At 38.6% G+C, this 19,184-nt stretch overlaps 1 protein-coding gene across 14 annotated transcripts in view; it reads left to right on the top strand.

The window, feature by feature from the left end:
• SLTM (SAFB like transcription modulator) overlaps positions 1-17,541 on the top strand; it is a 46,156-nt gene extending 28,615 nt beyond the window's left edge. For 13 of the 14 annotated variants that reach the window (XM_036034106.1, XM_036034113.1, XM_036034101.1 and 10 more), the window contains 12 exons: positions 1,183-1,332; positions 1,560-1,663; positions 1,762-1,928; positions 2,415-2,500; positions 2,728-2,891; positions 5,233-5,413; positions 6,148-6,272; positions 7,110-7,280; positions 9,587-9,901; positions 10,011-10,152; positions 14,520-14,680; positions 16,495-17,541. In XM_036034106.1, the coding sequence (XP_035889999.1) occupies positions 1,183-1,332; positions 1,560-1,663; positions 1,762-1,928; positions 2,415-2,500; positions 2,728-2,891; positions 5,233-5,413; positions 6,148-6,272; positions 7,110-7,280; positions 9,587-9,901; positions 10,011-10,152; positions 14,520-14,680; positions 16,495-16,603 (1,875 nt within the window). In that variant the 3' untranslated portion in view covers positions 16,604-17,541. The remainder of the gene's footprint in view (positions 1-1,182; positions 1,333-1,559; positions 1,664-1,761; positions 1,929-2,414; positions 2,501-2,727; positions 2,892-5,232; positions 5,414-6,147; positions 6,273-7,109; positions 7,281-9,586; positions 9,902-10,010; positions 10,153-14,519; positions 14,681-16,494) is intronic. The other variant, XM_036034120.1, reaches the window with a different exon arrangement.
• Positions 17,542-19,184: the final 1,643 nt, after the last annotated feature.

The raw sequence follows: 19,184 nt of genomic DNA, 5'->3' as shown, positions 1-19,184 counted from the left end.
GATACAGAACACTGAGAATTATCCCATTATCAGCCATGATATACTTTTTGTTTTATTTTCAGTGATTTATTATTAGAGATATAAAAACATCATTATGAGGTTGACGTTTTTGAGGACTAAAACTATTTAAGGATACCATACACTTGATAAAATTGCTGTTGGGGCAAGTTGGGTCTTTCACAGAGTTGAAGATAAAAAAGCTGAGTTTCCGGCTACCTACACCATACAGCCTACTAAATCCCGTTTACCTCTTTCTGGAATTCTGTCTGTGTTCCTCTTTGTTGCGCACTAGATTGTTCTCTCTTACCTTTTCTCTCACTCCCCCATCTCTGCCTTATATCTCCTAACTATTCATTTTATAGAAATGAAATTATTTGTTACTTTTATATTGGTATACATGGACAAATGGAAAGTGTGCCTTTTTAAAGTATAATTTTTAGGATGTATTTTTAAGTTATTTTTTTAAAGATTTTATTTATTTTTAGACAGAGTGGAAGACAGGGAGAGAAACATCAATGTGTGTTTGACTCTCACATGCCCCCTGCTGGTGATCTAGCCTGCAACCCACACATGTGCCCTGACTGGGAATCAAACCAACCACCTTTTGGTTCACAGACCAGCAGTCTGTCCTCTGAGCCACACTAGCCAGGGCTTAGGATGTATTTTTAAGACTGCTTTTTTACATATGGCTGATTATTTTTGAAAGCTTCTTATAAACTCTTAGAACAGTGTTAAAACTCATTTAGAAACTTTTTAGACACTTATCCTTTTTCCCGTGCCCCCAAGAGACTCTCAGAAGGAGATGGCTATAACGGAACTTTTGGCCCAACTCTAATTGAAAATACTGTTAACTTTCATTAAGTGTACCATTACTTCATTGATGTGACTAATTGTATTTTGGCTACGTTTTTGAAAGAAATAAAAAGAAAAATTAAAAGTAGGTTAAATTGCTTTCCGATGCTTTAAATCATTCCTTTCAATATTTACTATGTATTTATAGGTAAGGTACATGGTGATCATAGAATGTGAAGTATATATGCTAAATGTATCCTTTATCATGAATGTATGTATCCTGAATAGATTCTTTAACTTGGATAGTCTCAGTTCTGAAATTTCATCTGTTTAGAAATGTGTGTAGTTGTGAAGTTGTAAAGCTTTCTAAAGTGTAATCTTATTTTACAGGTTCTAAGTGCAAAAGTAGTTACAAATGCTCGAAGTCCTGGGGCCAAGTGCTATGGCATAGTAACTATGTCTTCTAGCACAGAGGTATCCAGGTGTATTGCACATCTTCATCGTACCGAGCTACATGGACAACTGATTTCTGTTGAAAAAGTAAGCTTGCCTGACCGTTTATAAAAGGGAGGATACTTTTAGGACTAGGAATTCTCAATCTAAAGATGTTACACTGGTAGGGAGTAGAATTAGGAATGATTTCTATTTGTAGGCACTCATTCTTTTTACTTTTATGTTTTTCAAATTTTCTACCATCAACATACTTTTTATAAACATAAAAATGTAACTTTAAAACATAAATTTTTTTTTCTGTTTAAACCTTTCAGGTTAAAGGTGACCCTTCTAAGAAAGAATTAAAGAAAGAAAATGATGAAAAGAGTAGTTCAAGAAGTTCTGGGGACAAAAAAAATATGAGTGATAGAAGTAGCAAGTAAGGATTTATTTTTTTGATAAGTATGTGGATTTTTTTGGTACATTGATGAAGTCGTTCTCATTCTGTTGTTTTTCTGTGTGGGGTGGGATGGTCAGGACACAAGCCTCTGTCAAAAAAGAAGAGAAAAGGTCATCTGAGAAATCTGAAAAAAAAGAAAGCAAGGATACTAAGAAAATAGAAGGTAAAGATGAGAAGAATGATAATGGATCAAGTGGGCCGACTTCAGAATTGATTAAAAAAAGTGAAGAAAAGAAACGAATAAGTATGCTATGTATCCCTCTTCTCAATCTCTTTCTAATATATTCTACAACTTAATTTTTACAATGGAAGGGAAAACTGGAAACTACAAACCAGATAGATATTTAAGCTTCGTTGTTAGTTCTTGCAGTTGTAGAAAAGGAGGGCTAACAGGACTAATTGTCTGCTTTTCTACTCTCAGACAACAAATGTGTTCTTCCCACTAAGCCTCTTTACAATTAAATCTGAGCTGACTGAGAATGGTCATTGATTTATGGCTGTGTAGTTGAGTTGGGATCTTTTCTTATCACTGAAAATACTTGGCATTAGCAGATTGAGCTATGTCTAAAAACTTTGCATTTATGTTCTCATAAAATAAGTAGGTTTTTAAACAATTCTATGTATTGGTTTGTGAATATCTGGTTGTCAAAGAATTCAGCATTTTCACATTATATTTTCTAAATGAAATTTTTTAATAGACATTTGCTTATCTAATTTGTTTTCCTCTTAGGCTCAAAGAGTCCTGGACACATGGTAATACTAGACCAGACTAAAGGAGATCATTGTAGGCCATCAAGAAGAGGAAGATATGAGAAAGTAAGTCTCTGAAAAGGAGATTGTATGCAATTCCATCTGTTTACAAAAAAAGATAATTCAGTATCTCTGTATCCTTCCTCTGTAATTACCTCTGTAATAATTCCATGCTACAAATTCTCAGAAAAAGGGAATGTCATTACTTAAGCTTTTTAAATGACCTGCTGAATGTGAAAAACAAAACCCCAAATTATTTTAACATCTAGTCTCGTTATAATTTTTCTCTATAGATTCACGGAAGAAGCAAGGAAAAGGAGAGAGCTAGCCTAGATAAAAAAAGGGACAAAGACTACAGAAGGAAAGACATCTTGCCTTTTGAAAAGATGAAGGAACAAAGACTGAGAGAACATTTAGTTCGTTTTGAAAGATTACGACATGCAATGGAACTTCGAAGGTAGAAACAGTCTGTTTTATACCTGTCTTTAACTATTGGTACATATTTAATACTGCTGGAAATTGTATTCCCACAGACAGCTATTTTCCACTTTTAAGAGTTACAGTAAAACCTAATTATTTCTCAAGTTTGCATGGCATTTTACAGTTTACAAAGTACCTTTCCATCTGTTGTCTCTATCTCAACAGTCCTGTGTGGTTAGTTAAGCCAATTACATAATTGAAAAACAGGGAGGCCCAGAGAGGCTGAATGACTCTTCCAATGCCACATGGCTAATGAGTGGCAGAGTCGGGACTCAGACCCAAGTCTTCTGACTCCAAGTCCAATGCTCTTTCCTCTCCAAAGTTGCTGCCATAAAACACATGACCTTAAAAGGAAAAATTGATTTTTAAGATAAGATAGTCTCAATGTAAGCTACAGTGTTCAAATAGAATATTGATATTTTAGGAAAAATTTATTCCATTTTGAATTAGAGCCCAAGTGAAGGAAGATTTGCTCTGTAGACCATACTTTGTTCAAGCCCTATCTCAAACCTGAATTCTCTCTCAAAGAAACTGAGGACAAAAAACAAAACTTCCGTTTTTAGTGGCAGTGTCTTAGCTGCTCACCATGAGTGCCAGTTTGCTTTCGTATGTCAGTTTTTGGTTGCCACTTAAAATATTTTTGTGAAAGTGTTTTATAATATAAATTTCCAAATATTAACCTAACTGAGAAGTAACTTCGAGAATTTGATCTATTCATCCACAAGAGTGTTAGGAGCGACCAGAGACACTTTCATCGAGTTAAATAATATGTGATGGCCACACACTTTACTAAAAGGAAATAATCCTTGCATTACTCAGAACCCATTTTCCTTTTTTTTTTTCTTGGTGAAGTCCCAGTATGCCAAGCTCCCTAATTAGATGTCAAGTTGAGAAGATTGAGAGTAGTAGCTACTATAGCAGCAATTCCAAAACTATCAGACCCATACACTTTTAATATATTTTAAAAAGTCATGGTACCCTGTTAACCATTCTGAAATAAAATTGATATGTAACGTACCTACCTACCTACACAAATAAATTCCAAAAATTGGTATTATGTCTTAATGCTAACATCAGGAGAAATAAAAGTAATTTATAATGAAAATAATTCATGTTACGATGGAAATGTATTCCAGATGTGAATGTTTAGGCTTGACTCTCCAGAAGACTAATGAAGTAGGCAGATGTTTGCTCCCCTCTTTAGATTCAATGAGAATGTGACAGCTACAAATACAGACTGATAATGGTGTGTCGTATTGGTGAGTCAAAGACCAGGAGTCATCGTATTGATGTTAAGACACGATTTCTGGAGTGCTGAACGACTTTTGATGAAGTTCTTAAGGAAGTATAATTTTCCCTTTTTTTGCAGGGAGCTGCATTCCTGGAAATTGTAGTGTGTATAAAACTTTGCCAGGCAAACAAGCCAACCTATCATTTATTAAAAATGAACTACACTCTAGGCTCAGGTTTTTGAAAGGTGATTTTGTTTTAATGACATAAATGTCCATTATGTCATTTGAAAGAAATTAGGAGTGTTGGACAGTTTTTCCAGTTTTTTTGTTGCGATGTCATTCAGTAAATGTAGTAGCTAAAAATGCCCCTCACATTTCCACGGGGGTAGTACCGACGACCCATTGACATCCACTAGGTTGCTGAAGGAGGACATTGAGAGACAAAGTCCACTGAGTTCCTTAGAGGGAGGAAATGACTAAAACTACTAAAAGTCGAATAAAATAAGTTAATTCAGTTCAGCAAACATTTGAACTACCTCCTGACTGAGTAATGCATATTACCCAGAACCTTCTATTACAGGCCAACGAGTACTCTGAAAAAGCCCTTAAGGGCCGCTGTTTTTTTATATATAGCATTTGCTAGCTAATTCATGTTGATGAGTATGATCCCAAGTCATCAAAATAAGGTATACCTTATTTAAGGAGATAGAATATATATTAGATACTGGAAATTTTTCTATCAAAAACAATAGAAGTTGTAGTTTTGTAATTTTGTATATGTAGAATATCTCTTTTTTTAAATGTCAGTTGATTAATGGGCTATTATAGTGGGATTTTTATTTAAACAGGAATCATCTGATAGGCAACTATTCTATAAAATTCGGCTGCTCAGTTGACAGTCTTAAATAAGTGACAGTGTTGGGGTCTGTTTACAGTTTTATTTTGAGTTTTCTTTCCAATTATATTAAAATTACTTAGATTGAGTTGAAGTTTAAAATTGCCAACCTCAAGAAAAAATTCAAAAGCTCTTCTCTTTCACACAGTGCTAGCATAATTTAAGTATTTCTAAATACTGATTTTTGTTAGACGAAGAGAGATTGCAGAAAGAGAGCGTCGAGAGCGGGAACGCATTAGAATAATTCGTGAACGGGAAGAACGGGAACGCTTACAGAGAGAGAGAGAGCGCCTAGAAATTGAAAGGCAAAAACTAGAGAGAGAGAGAATGGAACGCGAACGCTTGGAAAGGGAACGCATTCGTATTGAACAGGTGCAGTCAGAAAATCTTTTCATCTTAAATAACTGACCTTTTCCAAACCCTGTGATTTTTGCCCTGAAATTTGCTTTACTTTTGTAAAGCTTCTGTAGAATGAGTTTAGCTGAGAGCATTTATTGTGTCCCTGAAAGATAACAATGAATTAGGTACTCTTTAAAAAATACATTTAGTAACTTTGTTCTGGCCAATTGGTAGTAACTCAAGCTCTGCAATATTATGGCAGCCTAATAGTCTGAGCATAGGACTGTGAGTCCAGAGTAGTTGTAATCCAGGCTCTGTCACTATCCCAACCTTAGAAAATAATAACTGTTTCCTTACATATTACAGTGGGAATGATTTCCCAAGGCTGGAAGGAAATAATGCCTCTCTCTGCAGAATTGCATCCAGGGTTTTAAGGCACTTAGTGTCCATACATATTAAGAACTCTATTTCTAATTCCCTATAGGTGCTTTTGTTTCAGTCAAATGATTAAACTAAATTTGACCTTCCTGATTACTTGTCAGCTTTCACCCCCCCAATCTGTGTTATTTGTAATGTTGATGAACAATAGCCTAGCCTAGATTACTGATTCCTAGAGTCTTATTTGCTTATTATATTTGTCCCAAATGTTTTGCCCGATGCTTGCCCATGATGGTTTCTTAATGACAGGATTAAAACAAGGTTGCATATATACTTACCTTATGTTTTCATTTTGCATCGGTCGGTTCTTCCTTCTGTGTTGTCTGAAGGAACGACGTAAAGAAGCTGAACGTATTGCTCGAGAACGAGAGGAACTAAGAAGGCAACAGCAGCAGCTTCGTTATGAACAAGAAAAAAGGAATTCTCTGAAACGCCCACGTGATGTAGATCATAGGTAGTTGATTGCTTGCTTCTTTTTCATTTACACTTGCTGTCTTACTCTTTTCAAGCCAAAATTAACTAGAGAACTAGCAAGTACAAGTAATCGTCACTGGAATAAGACACGATTGACAGGGATGGGAATGATTATAGTAATGGATTTGACCTAGTGTGTTGTCAAGTAGGAAGATCTGCTCCTCTTTGTCCTTTCTAATGCCAGCTGTTTTCCATTATGATTGGAAATAATGGTCATAGTAGGCTTCACTGATGGTTCTCAAACTCGTGCCCATTTTCAAAATCCTTACAGGGTAGTGCAGATAGTACAAAAAGGGAAGTCATATATTGGGGAGACTAAAAATACGGATTCTGTTGTGTGTGTGTTCATGATTTGCCCTGGATTTCAAAAATATAGTCATTTTAATTTTCTTACGGTAAATTCTGTGAGATTTAGTTGATGGTGCTGAGAAATAGGTGTAATGAATGAATTATGCTTGGGACTTATCTCTGACCTTTCCAAAGTGAAGCATAACTGAAGAGGTTGTATGCTGCTACTTAGAATTTTACTATTAAATAGTATATATCAAGTATTTTATCTTCCTTGTTTTTTTCATCTCATAATTTTAAAACAGACAGTTTTCAACTATTTTCTGTCCTGTGAAATCCCTCTAACATTGTATAACATATTGTAGTAAGTTCTGGCTAGCTCGTTCTTATAACAGAGGGTTTTGCATTCTGAATTTATTGCCCTCTGTCTCCACAGCTCCTAGGGTGTGTAGTATGTGTGACTCCGAGTAAGTGTTGTTTGGTTGTCGTAATACGAATTTATATAAATGAGCAAATATTTCTCTTCAAGGCGAGATGATCCTTATTGGAGCGAGAATAAAAAGTTGTCTCTAGATACAGATGCACGATTCAGCCATGGATCTGACTATTCTCGCCAACAGAACAGATTTAATGACTTTGACCACCGAGAGAGGGGCAGGTTTCCTGAGGGTTCAACAGTACAGTCTTCATCTTTTGAAAGGTAAATTGATTATGTTGAAAATGGATATATTTAGTGTATGAGTCTTGCTAGTGGTAAGTTTGGTTCTCTATTAAAATCTTAATGAAGTACAGGTCAGAGCTGAGTGTTCAAAACAAATGGTGTTTTTTTAATTTGGTGACATTGGTTAATAAAATCACACAGGTTTCAAGTGTACACTTCTATGATACATGATCTGTATATTGCATTGCGTATCTACCACTCAATATTTTTTTCCAAATGAAATAAGCTGTGTATTTTTTTTTTCTGTAAATTGCCTTCACTCTGCACTTTTTTGGTACATTTTAGTATGAGAAAATCTCAAAATGTTACAATTCAAGACTTGAGATGACCCACTCAGGAGGCTGTAAGAATTGGTTTGAATAACTAGAACTGTGAAGTTGAGCTAGTTTAAAATATGAAACAGCTCTAAGCAGCAAGCTTAGGAGCCAACACAGTGACAGGTGCAAACTTGCTGAGCCTGTATTCCAGGGGTGACACTTCTGTTGGCCAGCAGGTCCCAGACTCATACCCACAAGGGGTAAATCTTTCCCTTTTCTCTCATGTGAAAAATCCTCAGAAATGACCGTGGAAAACATATAAATTATTGAAATTTATCCTGTGGATCTAAAGAGTTAAGAGTCACAACTCTGGGATGATTTAAATAAGTGTTTAGGTGGTGACTTTCTATACTTCAAGAAACCGTCAAAGACGAAACTGCTTATTTCAGAACCTATATGTCCTAGCAGCTTTCTCTTTTTAGAGTAAGATGACAATTTACAGCTGCACAGGGGTTAACCACAGCTAACTTGTCCACAACCAAGATTTCCTGTAATGGACGATTCAACCGGCCCACCTATGGACATGCTTGCTTTTTTACAATGATGTTAGACCCACTGTTTTTTGGTTTTTGTTTTTGTTTTTTAATAAAGAAGCTCTGGGCTTCAGAAAATGTAATAGTTGATCCTTTTGCTGTTATCGGTGAGTGGAGAAGACTTCCCTCCAAATGATGAGTCATCTAACTTGCTTTAGGAGTTACTCCAACGAAAAGTAATCACCCCATTGCAAACCTTTATTTTCCTTTACTGTAAAAAAAACTATCCAAATATGCCTATGAATGTCAGCAGCTTCTTTCAGTCATTTGCATTTCTCATGTGCCTATAATACAGAATTTACAGGGGACAGCTAAAGAGGATTGTAATATGAAGAAAAACAAGGAATCAACAAAAATTAACATAATAACCGAGATTTAAACAAAGAATGTTTGTATCTTGGATAACATGATCAAACTTCCCATCTAACATCACTATCAGTTTATATTAGATGATTTCCTAGTATATGAGTGAATATGCTAGATTTATTTTTTCTACCCTTGATGCAAATATATTAATAAATTATTTCTTCCGTCGGTTTTCTTTCCCCTAGTGCTGGCATTTAAAGCTGAGTAACAGTATTTAGCACTCATTAATTGAGAAAATATAAAAAGGTTTTCGGAAAAGACAGTGGATTCATTTTCGTATACCAATTGTTGGGGTGAAGTCTACTTTTGGGGATACTGGTGCACAGAACATTTTTTTCTTGTCTGAGTTACTGCTTTCTGGTCTCCTCACAGGCAGATAACTCCCAAATCTCACATAGGCCCAGATTATCTTGACAAAGCACTCTGGCTCCTGGCATACAGCACAGCAATTTCATCTGTTCTGTTTTTTGTTTGTTTGTTTGTTTTTGTTTTTTTGCATTTTTTTTAAGTCCTCACATGAGGATATGTTTATTGATTTTAGAGAGAGAAGGACCTTGATCAGTTGCCTCCTGTACGTGCCCTGACCAGGAATCTAACCCACAACCTTTCAGTACATGGGACGATGGTCCAACTAACTGAGCCACCTGGCCAGGGCGTGTGTTTGGTTTTTATTAATAGAAATATGATTTAATATTCAAAATTAGTTTAATCAGCCACCATGACAAGGTTAAGTAGGTTGGCTTTATCTCTCAGCCTTTCATACGCAGGGGGAATGCGGGCAGTTTCGGGTGCCTCAGTGGTTAAAAGCAGTAAAATCTCAGGTTGATAGTGGTTTGAGTGTTTGATGGAGTCTATCCTGGATGCTGAGGAAACCAACCGTCATGCCACGCATTTACCTCAATTTAAAAGATTATGAGTTGTTATAATTGTGGATTTTTTGGTGGCTTTGCCTTAAGGTAATTTTTTACAGGAGGTGTAATTATAGTAGGTTATGCAGATAAAGTTAAGGAGAATAAGGCCAAGTGAGTACTTACCAGAATCTGTGTTCTTTGTTTTGGATAACTAATAGGCGAGAACGCTTTGTTGGTCAAAGTGAAGGGAAAAAAACACGTCCGACTGCACGAAGAGAAGATCCAGGTTTTGAAAGGTATCCCAAAAATTTCAGTGATTCCAGAAGAAATGAGCCTCCACCATCAAGAAATGAACTTGGAGAAACAGACAGGCTTGAAGTACGAGGGGAACGAGATGAGAGGAGAACCGTGATCATTCACGACAGGCCTGATATCGCTCACCCTAGACATCCTCGAGAAGCAGGGCCCAACCCATCCAGACCGTCCACCTGGAAAGGTGAAGGAGGCATGTCCAGTGACAAACGGGAAACAAGGTATTCGTGTAGTTTCTAATGCCTGGTTGGTGGTATACAATGCATTTGGGTTTTTAGAAAAGTCAAAATAGAATTTTGGTCATATATGTTTTGGGGTCTTGTTTAACAGGGTCGAAAGGCCAGAACGATCTGGGAGAGAAGTGCCGGGACACAGCGTAAGAGGGGCTCCCCATGGGAGTCGCAGTAACGCTTCCAGCTATGGGAACAGAGAGGGAGACAGAGTCATCACAGACCGAGGAAGTGGAGCACAGGTAAATGCTTACGAAGTTTTATTCTCTCTCTCTTTTTATAAAACTGTTTTCAGAGAGAAAGGAAGGGAGGAAAGAGAGAAACATCAGTTGGTTCCACGTATTCATGCATTCATTGGTTTCTTATATGTGCCTGACTGGGGACTAAACCCACAACCTTGGCATATTGGGATGGTGCTCTAACCAACTGAGCTACCTAGTCGGGGCTTAATGTTTATTCTCAACTGTTGAAATTTAGAGGACTAACCATTTTCTTGTGAGATACATTCATCTATTAGAATAATGGGGAAACTGTAAAAGATGTTAATACTTTTCATATTTTACTGTTAGTAGTTGAACTTCAGTAGTCCAAAGAAGTAGGATACTCGCCCTGAAATTCTTGTTAATTTTTTAAATTAAACTTCCTGCAGAAACTTGAGAATAATTACATTTGGTAGATGAGCCTTCCTGAGGACTTTGGTTTTATTTCTTTTTTATTATTATTATATTTTATTGATTATGCTATTACAGTTGTCCAGGTTTTCTCCCCTTTGCCTCCCACCACTCAGCAACCCCCGCTCCCCCCACTCTTTCAGGCAATCCCCACACCACTGTTCATGTCCATGGTCAGGTGTATAAGTTCTTTGGCCACTCTATTTCCTATGTTGTATTTTACATCCCCATGGCTATTCTGCAACTACCTATTTGTACTTCTTAGTCCCCTCACCTCTTCACCCATTCTTCCCCTCCCCCCTTCCATTTGGCAACCTTCAGGTAACTAACTTCTATTCTCTTGCTTTTAAGAATCTCTATCTTTAACCTTTGGCCTTTTAATAATGATGTGTCTTGGAGTGGGCCCCTATGCATTCATCATAATTGGGACTCTCTGTGGTTCCTGAATTTGCATGTCTATTTTCTTCACCAGAACTTTCATTATTTTTTCACATAGATTTCCAGTTTTTGCTCTTTCTCTTCTCCTTCTGGCACCTCTATGAGGTGAATATTGGACCTTTGAATGTTTCCCCAGAGACTGTTTATACTGTCCTCATTTTTTTTTAAATTCTTTTTTCTTCTTGTTCTTATTGGTTGTTTTTTGGTTTCTTATGTTCCAAATCATTGATTTGATTCTCGGCTTCATCCACTCTACTGTTGTTTTCCTGTAAATTGTTCTTTATTTCAATTAGTGCGTCCTTCATTTCTGACTGGCTGTTTTTTGTGCTGCTGAGGTCCTCACTAAGTTCCTCGAGCATCCTTATAACCAGTGTTTTGAACTCTGCATCTGAGGGATTGCTTGTCTCCATTTTGTTTAGCTCTTTTTCTGGAATTTTGATCTGTTCTTTTATTTGGGCCATGCTTCTTCTTTTTTTTTTTTTTTTTACATTTTTATTTATTTATTTTGAGAGAGGGGAAGGGAGGAAGAAAGAGAGGGAGAGAAACATCAATGTGTACTTACCTCTTGTCCACCCCTTACTGGGGATCTGCCACAATCCAGGCATGCACCCTGACTAGGAATCAAAACAGCAACCCTTTGGTTTGCAGTCCAGCACTCAGTCCACTGAGCCACATTAGCCATGGCTGGAGCATATATTTCTTTGACTCCTCATTTTGGCAGCCTCCCTGTATTTGTTTGTATGTATTAGGTAGAGCTGCTATGACTCCCTCTCTTCATGGTATGGCCTAATGTAGTACGTGTCCTGTAGCGGCTAGTGGCACAGCCTCCCCTCTCATCCAAGCAGGGTACTCTTGTTGTATCCTTCATGTGGGCTGAATACACCATTCTCTTGTAGTTGAGCCTTGATTACTGTTGGCAGATCAGTGGGAGGGATTTACCCAGGCCAGTCACCTGCTTCCACTGACCACCAACCCTTGCCCTGCCTGGAAACTTCAGAGGCAAGGTGGTGGTGCTCCAGCGTGATCTGTAGCTGTCCACTGGGTACACAGGCTCTGGGGTTTCCTCGGTGGTTCAGGCCAAGGTCAGCTTTGACCTGTGTTTTGCCCCAGGGCCACCCTGCCTGAGCTATAAAGCAGTATGAGGTGGCTGCTTCTTGTGATGGGCTTGGAGGTTCCCAGGCAAAGCCAAGCTTGAACCTAGGCTGGCTGCTGCTAGTGCCAGGCCTTTGACCACTTAGCAAGAGGTACAGGGGTCTTGGGGCTCACTGAGGCCCGCTGTTGCTTGTTTGAGAGGATTTAGGAAGTTGTGCAGCTTGAGCCAAGACCAGCCATTATATTGGAAAGCCTCTGTTAATAGCTTGGGTGGGCCCATAAGTTGGGTGTGACAGAGTCTTGGGGGATCTCCAGTCCTAGCCAGGTTGATGAGTCTCAGATATGGCACCCACCTGCTGGCTCAGTGGCTCTGTAGGCGGAGGGTTCAGATAAGGGACAATGGCCTCTGCTTGCCTTTCTGTCTGGGAGAAAGCTGTCCCTGCAGCTCTCACCTTGATGTTGGACAATTCAGTTCTTCCACATATGCCACTGGTGCCTTTCAAGTTGCTACCCTGGGCTGAAGGTCAGAGGAAGTGAATCTGAGTCCGTGAGTTCATGTGTGGGTTCTTTAAGAGGAACTGCTTGGGACTCTAGTTTATTCCACCAACTCAGTCCCTGCTGGTTTTTGCAGCCACAGGTTGCAGGTTTTTGTAGGTTATGGGACTTCTCTTCCTGGCACTGGAACCCTAGGCTCGGGGGGCCTGGTGTGGGGCTGGGACTGTGCACTTCCGAGATACCCCTCCCGAATTTTTATCTAGCACATGTGGGTATGTGACCAGCTTGTTTTGCATCTCCACCCCTCTTACCTATGGATGGATGTGGTTGTTTTAGTTCTGAAGTTGCCAGACTTCCAATCAACTCTATTTCTGATGGTTCTGAATGACACATTCTATAGTTTAGTTGTAGCTGTGCAAGGAGGCCAGCCATGTTCACCTATGCCTCCATCTTGACTGGAAGTCAGCCATTAAGTAGCTTTAACTGTAGAACTGCAATAAAATTTTTCTGGTTCTAATTTGTTTTTGACTCTTGTTTTACTTTGTTGACTTGAATGTTTTTGAGTTAATGAACCTGGACCGAGGAAAGTGTCATTACCCAAGCAACTATATTGAGCAAAAACTTTTAATACCGTATTTTTCGGACTATAAGGCCCCCCCCCCCCCCCCCCCCCCCCGCCCCACACACCAATTTGGGAGGAATAATGGTTGTTAATGCTGCTGTTGAGTTCTGTTTACATTTACATTGGTGAAATATTATTTTATTTATGTTATTAAACATCTTGCTGCATTTTTTTGCTTCAAATTTTTTTTCCTATTTTCCTTCTCTTAAAACCTAGGTCTGTCTTATGGCCTGAAAAATACGGTAATTTAAAAGCATTCTATTGATGATACACTGATACATGGGTTGAAGTAACACATACAGAATACCATCTCAAGTTTATACATAAAAAAAAATCCTGAAGTGTGTGTGTATCCATCTTCAATCTGCATTATACTCTGATGCTGTTTTATATTTAAATAGAAATATTAGTTTTTTTCAGGACCTCTCTTTTTTACCAGAAAAAATTTTAATTCCTTGGCATTTTAGCTAATAGCACTGTATATTTTCCAGTTCATCTAGAGCAATTATGAAACAGATTTGGGCCTGATGGCATTATAAGCTATACTGTCTCTAATAAGTGAAACATCCAGTAGATCACTTCATCGAGGTGTTTACACTAAACAGAACTTTAAGCCTGGGTATATAATCAGATATTCTGCTTTGTTTAGAGTAAAACTTAAGGCAGTCTCATAGACAAAGCCCTCTGCATTCAGAAGTTCTTTTAGGAAAGGTGTTCTCTCTAAGGCACCTTTAGCCTTGTGGTTTTATTGGCTAAGTATCATAACTATGACTCATCCTTCCTCAGAGTCTCAGTTCTAAGGCCTTTGTTTCTTTATGTTCAGTATGCTGTTTTTCATTGTCATGGATGGAAGACCTTGTCCAAGCCATAGCACCAATCAATAGTACTCTCTAAGATAAGATAACAGCTCCTGTGTTATATGTTCGCATGTGGATCTTATATCTAAATTTGTCTTAAGGTTACCACCTCTTACTATGCTTTCTTACATGTAAATATATAGATCCAGGCATCATACAGAGATCAAGAAATACTAAAGGGTCAAAAAGTACATGGGTGCTAGAAGGTATAGAGGTAGCAAGTACAGTGATGTACCATTTCCCTCATTTCTTACCCTGGGTAGCTTCTCAGTGCCAAGTGGTTGGAAACCCTTTATATGTGCTGTTGTATTATTAAGTCTTTTATCTTCCCAAACATCTTACTAATTTGTTTCTGCATTAAAAGCACCCTAACATAAGTAAATTGGTGTGCGGCTGAGGTGTCGTGACTTCTCTGTTAATGCTGTCTTCACTAGCACTATCCTGAAGAGCGACACGTGGTTGAACGCCATGGACGGGATGCCAGTGGACCAAGGAAAGAGTGGCACGGACCCCCTTCTCAAGGGCCTGGCTATCATGACACAAGGCGCATGGGTGATGGCCGGACAGGGGCAGGCATGATAAGCCAACATGCAAGGTAAATAGCTAACTCGTTAAGAATTTTCTGCCAGTGTACAACCAAACCCTTCTCTCCTTAAAGGTCATTACAGCTTCTGAGAGACTGAGTAGTGACAACCCTAGATCTGCCCAAATATTTCCCCATATTAACCACATCTCTGGTAGATTTCATGCAGGGCAGCTGGTGTGGATTTTTGCCAGTTTATATTCCCCAGCATAAGTTAGTTGATTGGCATTCTGGCATGTTGATCTAGATAGAGGTATGTATGTAGGTAAGTCAGAATCCAGTAGTTAATGAACATTGACTTCAAGTTGGCGCCATCTTCTTGTTCATTACCTACCATTCCTAAAATTCCTAGAAAGGAAGAAGAAAACTCTATGTTTTGCTTCCTCCCTTTTCAAATATTGTAACTTCTGCAAAACTTTTGGACATTTAACTCAAGGCCGGTTTGTATGCTAAGAGGCGAGCTTTATTTTCTCTTCATACCAACACCCACCGCGGCCCCTGTGCAGGCAGGTCTTTGCCTCTCCCTCTGTGGCATGCCCTTCTTTCTTTCCCATGGCCCCGTCTTAGAAGAAATATGGGCTTGGCTTAGTAACCCACGTTGCTTTCCTATTGGCTGCATCTACCATCAAATGTGTTTATTTATACTTGTGCCTGCACAGCCTCATCACTCATTCTGCCTTTGGTTTTTATAGGTCACCGATGCCTTTGTTTCCCGATAAATATAGATTCCTTTGATAAATGTAGATTCCTTTATTTTAGTTCTTAGGCTCCTCGGTGGATAAGCACTATTTCCCACCATTGCTTTTCCCTCTTTTGAAACACTCCTCTGCTTCTAATGCAGATCATAATTTTCTTTCTACCTTTTTGACTTCTTTTGCCAGCTCCTTCAAATGGAGCTCTATATTGTGATCTGTGTGTAAAAGCCCTGCTATCTCCATAAATTCAAGGTCACAGGCAAACTCATTCTTCCTGTTTCAAACCTTCATGTCCCAGTTATTGCCTACAGCTTCTTTTAATTTACCAGAGCCACCACGCGTCTCATTCCCCCAGACTGCAAAATCATGGGCCTCATTTGTATCTTTCTTCATTGTGAGTGTGAATTTATAAGTTTAAAAAAATTGTAATAGCTAATGCTTTCTTCCTCATACCAGCTTCTATTCGATCTTCCCAAGTCTTTTTTGTGCTCCATTATTCACACTATTTCTAAATTTAACAATTGCTGTTATCGTATTATCCCATTTACTTACTTTAAAAACACAAGCAGCTTTTCTAGGTCACAGAAACTAATCCAGATTCCTCAACCTGGCATTCAGGCCTTTCCATAAACTGGTTTCATTCTACTTACACCATTTCACTGTGGGTTTTTCTCTCCCAAAGTTGTTGTAGGGCTTTTTGGTGGATCTTTTTCTTGTATCACTCATTAGTACTTACTGTGTTGCATTATGCATATAAAAAACTCCAAAAACATGTCTTGAATGACGACGTTCTCTAGGTCAGAGGTCCATCCTCCCAGTTGATGGGGACCACACTTTGAGAACCGCTGCTCCAGTCCATTCATGTGCATACCATACATAGCCTACTCTGAGGCAAGTTCAACTGCTGAAGTTCAGATTCTTCCTCTACCATTTATTATTAGCTCTGTGATCTTGTACCTCCACATCTCAGTTCCTTCATAAGTAAAGTGAGACTGTTGAGAACAGTGAATTCCTTGGTATGGCTAAAGTACAAAGAATAGTGTCTGGTAAATTATAAGCAGTTTGTAGTTATTAACTGTAATTATTTGTTCTTTTTTTCTCTGACGTTTTTTCTTTTACACCTTTTTTCAGTAATGCCTCCCCAATTAATAGAATTGTACAGATCGGTGGCAATTCCATGCCAAGAGGAAGTGGCTCTGGATTTAAGCCATTTAAAGGTGGACCTCCACGACGATTCTGAAAATTAGCTCTCTGCCATGGATTCAGGATAATTTATTGAAATCTCCAGTAAACTTTACTTGACTACTCACAAAGAGGACCTCTGACTTGCTTGAGACTTTTCTTTATTTCTCCTTTTTTAAAATTTAACATGATTGCTTTTCTCAATTTTGGAGAAGATGTTTAAATAGTTCTGTTGTAACTTCTAATAGTTTTGTGTATCATTCAACTTTTTTTCCTGTAGCACCAAGACACATTTGAGAGGATTGGAGTCAAAACCATTTTGCTGAACGCAGTGTGGATAGAGAGTAGTTTACAGCTGTGTGGTAGAAGTTTCATTTGCAGCACTCGCTCCGTGGTACCAGGCTGTAGAATAACTTGTCACCAAGCATTCTCAGCCTTCATTTTGAAGGCTGTCTAAGTTTAAAAAGTCTGCTGTCCAATTTTTAGAGAATAAGATTGTTCCTTGCATTTCTGAGTATTATTTAACCTATTTTTGCAGAAGGTACTGTTACATTAAATGCATCTGTGTATCCTGGTTTTAAAAATGTACTCTTTTTGAAATAAACCTTCATATTCTATATAGTTGCTAAAGCGTTGAGAACCTTTTTAATTGTAAAATGAGAACCGATCTTCAGTTTAATACAGCAGCTTACTTGTTCCGGTTTGCATGGTATGAGACCAAATAGATTAATGAAACCTTGGCCATAAGGTTTGTATCACTGAGATTCTTAGACTGAATTGTGCAGGTAAGTGCACTTTTAGGTAATCTGTACCGTTTGATGGATAAATTCCAACTTTGGGAATTATGTGGGTATTAATGTTTCCATATTCCCGACTATGTTGAGAAGTGGAAAAAACCCCAGGCTCTAGACTGGTGAATCAGATGGGTTTTGTAAATACTTGTATGTGGGAAGGCATTGTTGTCTCTTTGTGAAATAAAATCCACACTTAGAACTCCATGTGTCTTTGTTTCCAGCTTTTTAGGTGTTAGTCCTCCAGCCCTTTCTGGAGTTAAACCCAAAGAAATCAACGAGGTTTAGAGCTATGAAGGCAGTCTTGGCTTGGTTCCTAGGAAATAAACCTGCCTTTGACTCTTCACCCCAATAGCTGGGCAATATACTCTTCTGAAGTGTTAAGAGACTTATCCACTAATCTTAGGGCTTTTTTTTTATGGCATCTTTTCTAAGAAAATCCTTCAAGGTAAATTCTGAAGAGCATCTCTTAAAGCTTCCCATACCCCTTCATATAGATTAGTGACTTATAATCCAAATGTTCTAGATTCTTGGTAAATCAAACAGTCTCTATGTTCATACAAAAGTAAAAGATGGCAGCAAGTTCAGCCACCTAAGTTCAAATCATTCCTCCACCATTTATTAGCTCTGTGGTCTTGCACAAGTTACTGCTTCACCTCTAGATCTCAGGTCTGAGGTCACCTTTTGATTTGAGAAGGAGTTGTTTTTCTAGAAGTTCTTATAAATGTCCCTGCGAGGGATGGTCATGCCGTGAGACGGCTCAGACTGCTGAGGGCTGTGGGCAGCCATGGTACCCTGGTCCTCGGTCCTTTAGGGAACTGGTACTTTTTGTATTGCTGTGGATTTTATATAGCCTTTTCTGCTCTTCCCAGGCCTACCACTGTGGGAGTAAGTGGGGTATATGTGTGTGGGGGTGTTTACTTCATTTCCTGATCCCCCACACTTTGTCAAATGGCACATAGAACCTCAGTATAGGAGTGAACTAATTTTAGGTCTGCCTTTCTTTGTGATTGTGGGTCCCTTATATTGCTTCTCATCTGTTTGCTCATTGGTAGAGTGGAACTGTCACAGGGGATTATGTAGTCACTACCATCCACTACGTACTTTATGTGCTGGGCAGTGTGCTAAGCATTTTAAGTGCATTTACTTGCCTAATCCTAAGAAGAATCCTGCTGGCCAGAGGTAATAGTTACTGCCCTACACCCATTTTTCAGATGGGTATCTGAGAAATGAACTTCTCTTGAAAAAGCTATACCTATGGCAACCTGAGGAAAAAAATAATTACACTGTCTGTGGATGGCAATAGCTTTTAGTGTAAATGTAGAAAAATTGGAACAAGTCAACAATCTAATTTTTCAAATTGAGAAATTCTGACAAAGCCACCTCTGAAATGCTGGTGTTGGTGTTGGGAGTGGCCCTCCCAACACGGGTTATAGAGGTCTAGCTGGCCAAGGGTCAGTTGTGAAAGCCAAATATAGAGATTTTATAAAGAAAGGGTTCCTGAGAACCGGAGAAAGGAAGAAATTTGCTCTTCTCCCTACACTGGATGAGCAATCCAAAAATGTCACCATACAGTAGAAAGTTTCAGTGATTTGGGAGCAACCATTTGCTTACAGCGGCTCAGGAAAGAGCCAGTAAACTTGGGCAAGGCACTGAAGTCAGACTGCACACACCAGAATTGTAAGAGAAAAATAAAAGCTTCAGGAGTGTGAGAGAACTTTCCAAACTCTTAATTACATGAAGTAAAGAAAAATTAAAGACCTTTCTGCCTATATTTTTATCCCTTGCTAGATCGCCACCTAACTCCACTCCTCCATACTCAGGCCAGTTCCGACAATTAAATACCTG

The sequence above is a fragment of the Phyllostomus discolor genome, chromosome 1, assembly GCF_004126475.2.
Source record: "Phyllostomus discolor isolate MPI-MPIP mPhyDis1 chromosome 1, mPhyDis1.pri.v3, whole genome shotgun sequence".
Taxonomy (NCBI): domain Eukaryota; kingdom Metazoa; phylum Chordata; class Mammalia; order Chiroptera; family Phyllostomidae; genus Phyllostomus; species Phyllostomus discolor.
This window is presented reverse-complemented; position numbering and strand designations above follow the sequence as displayed.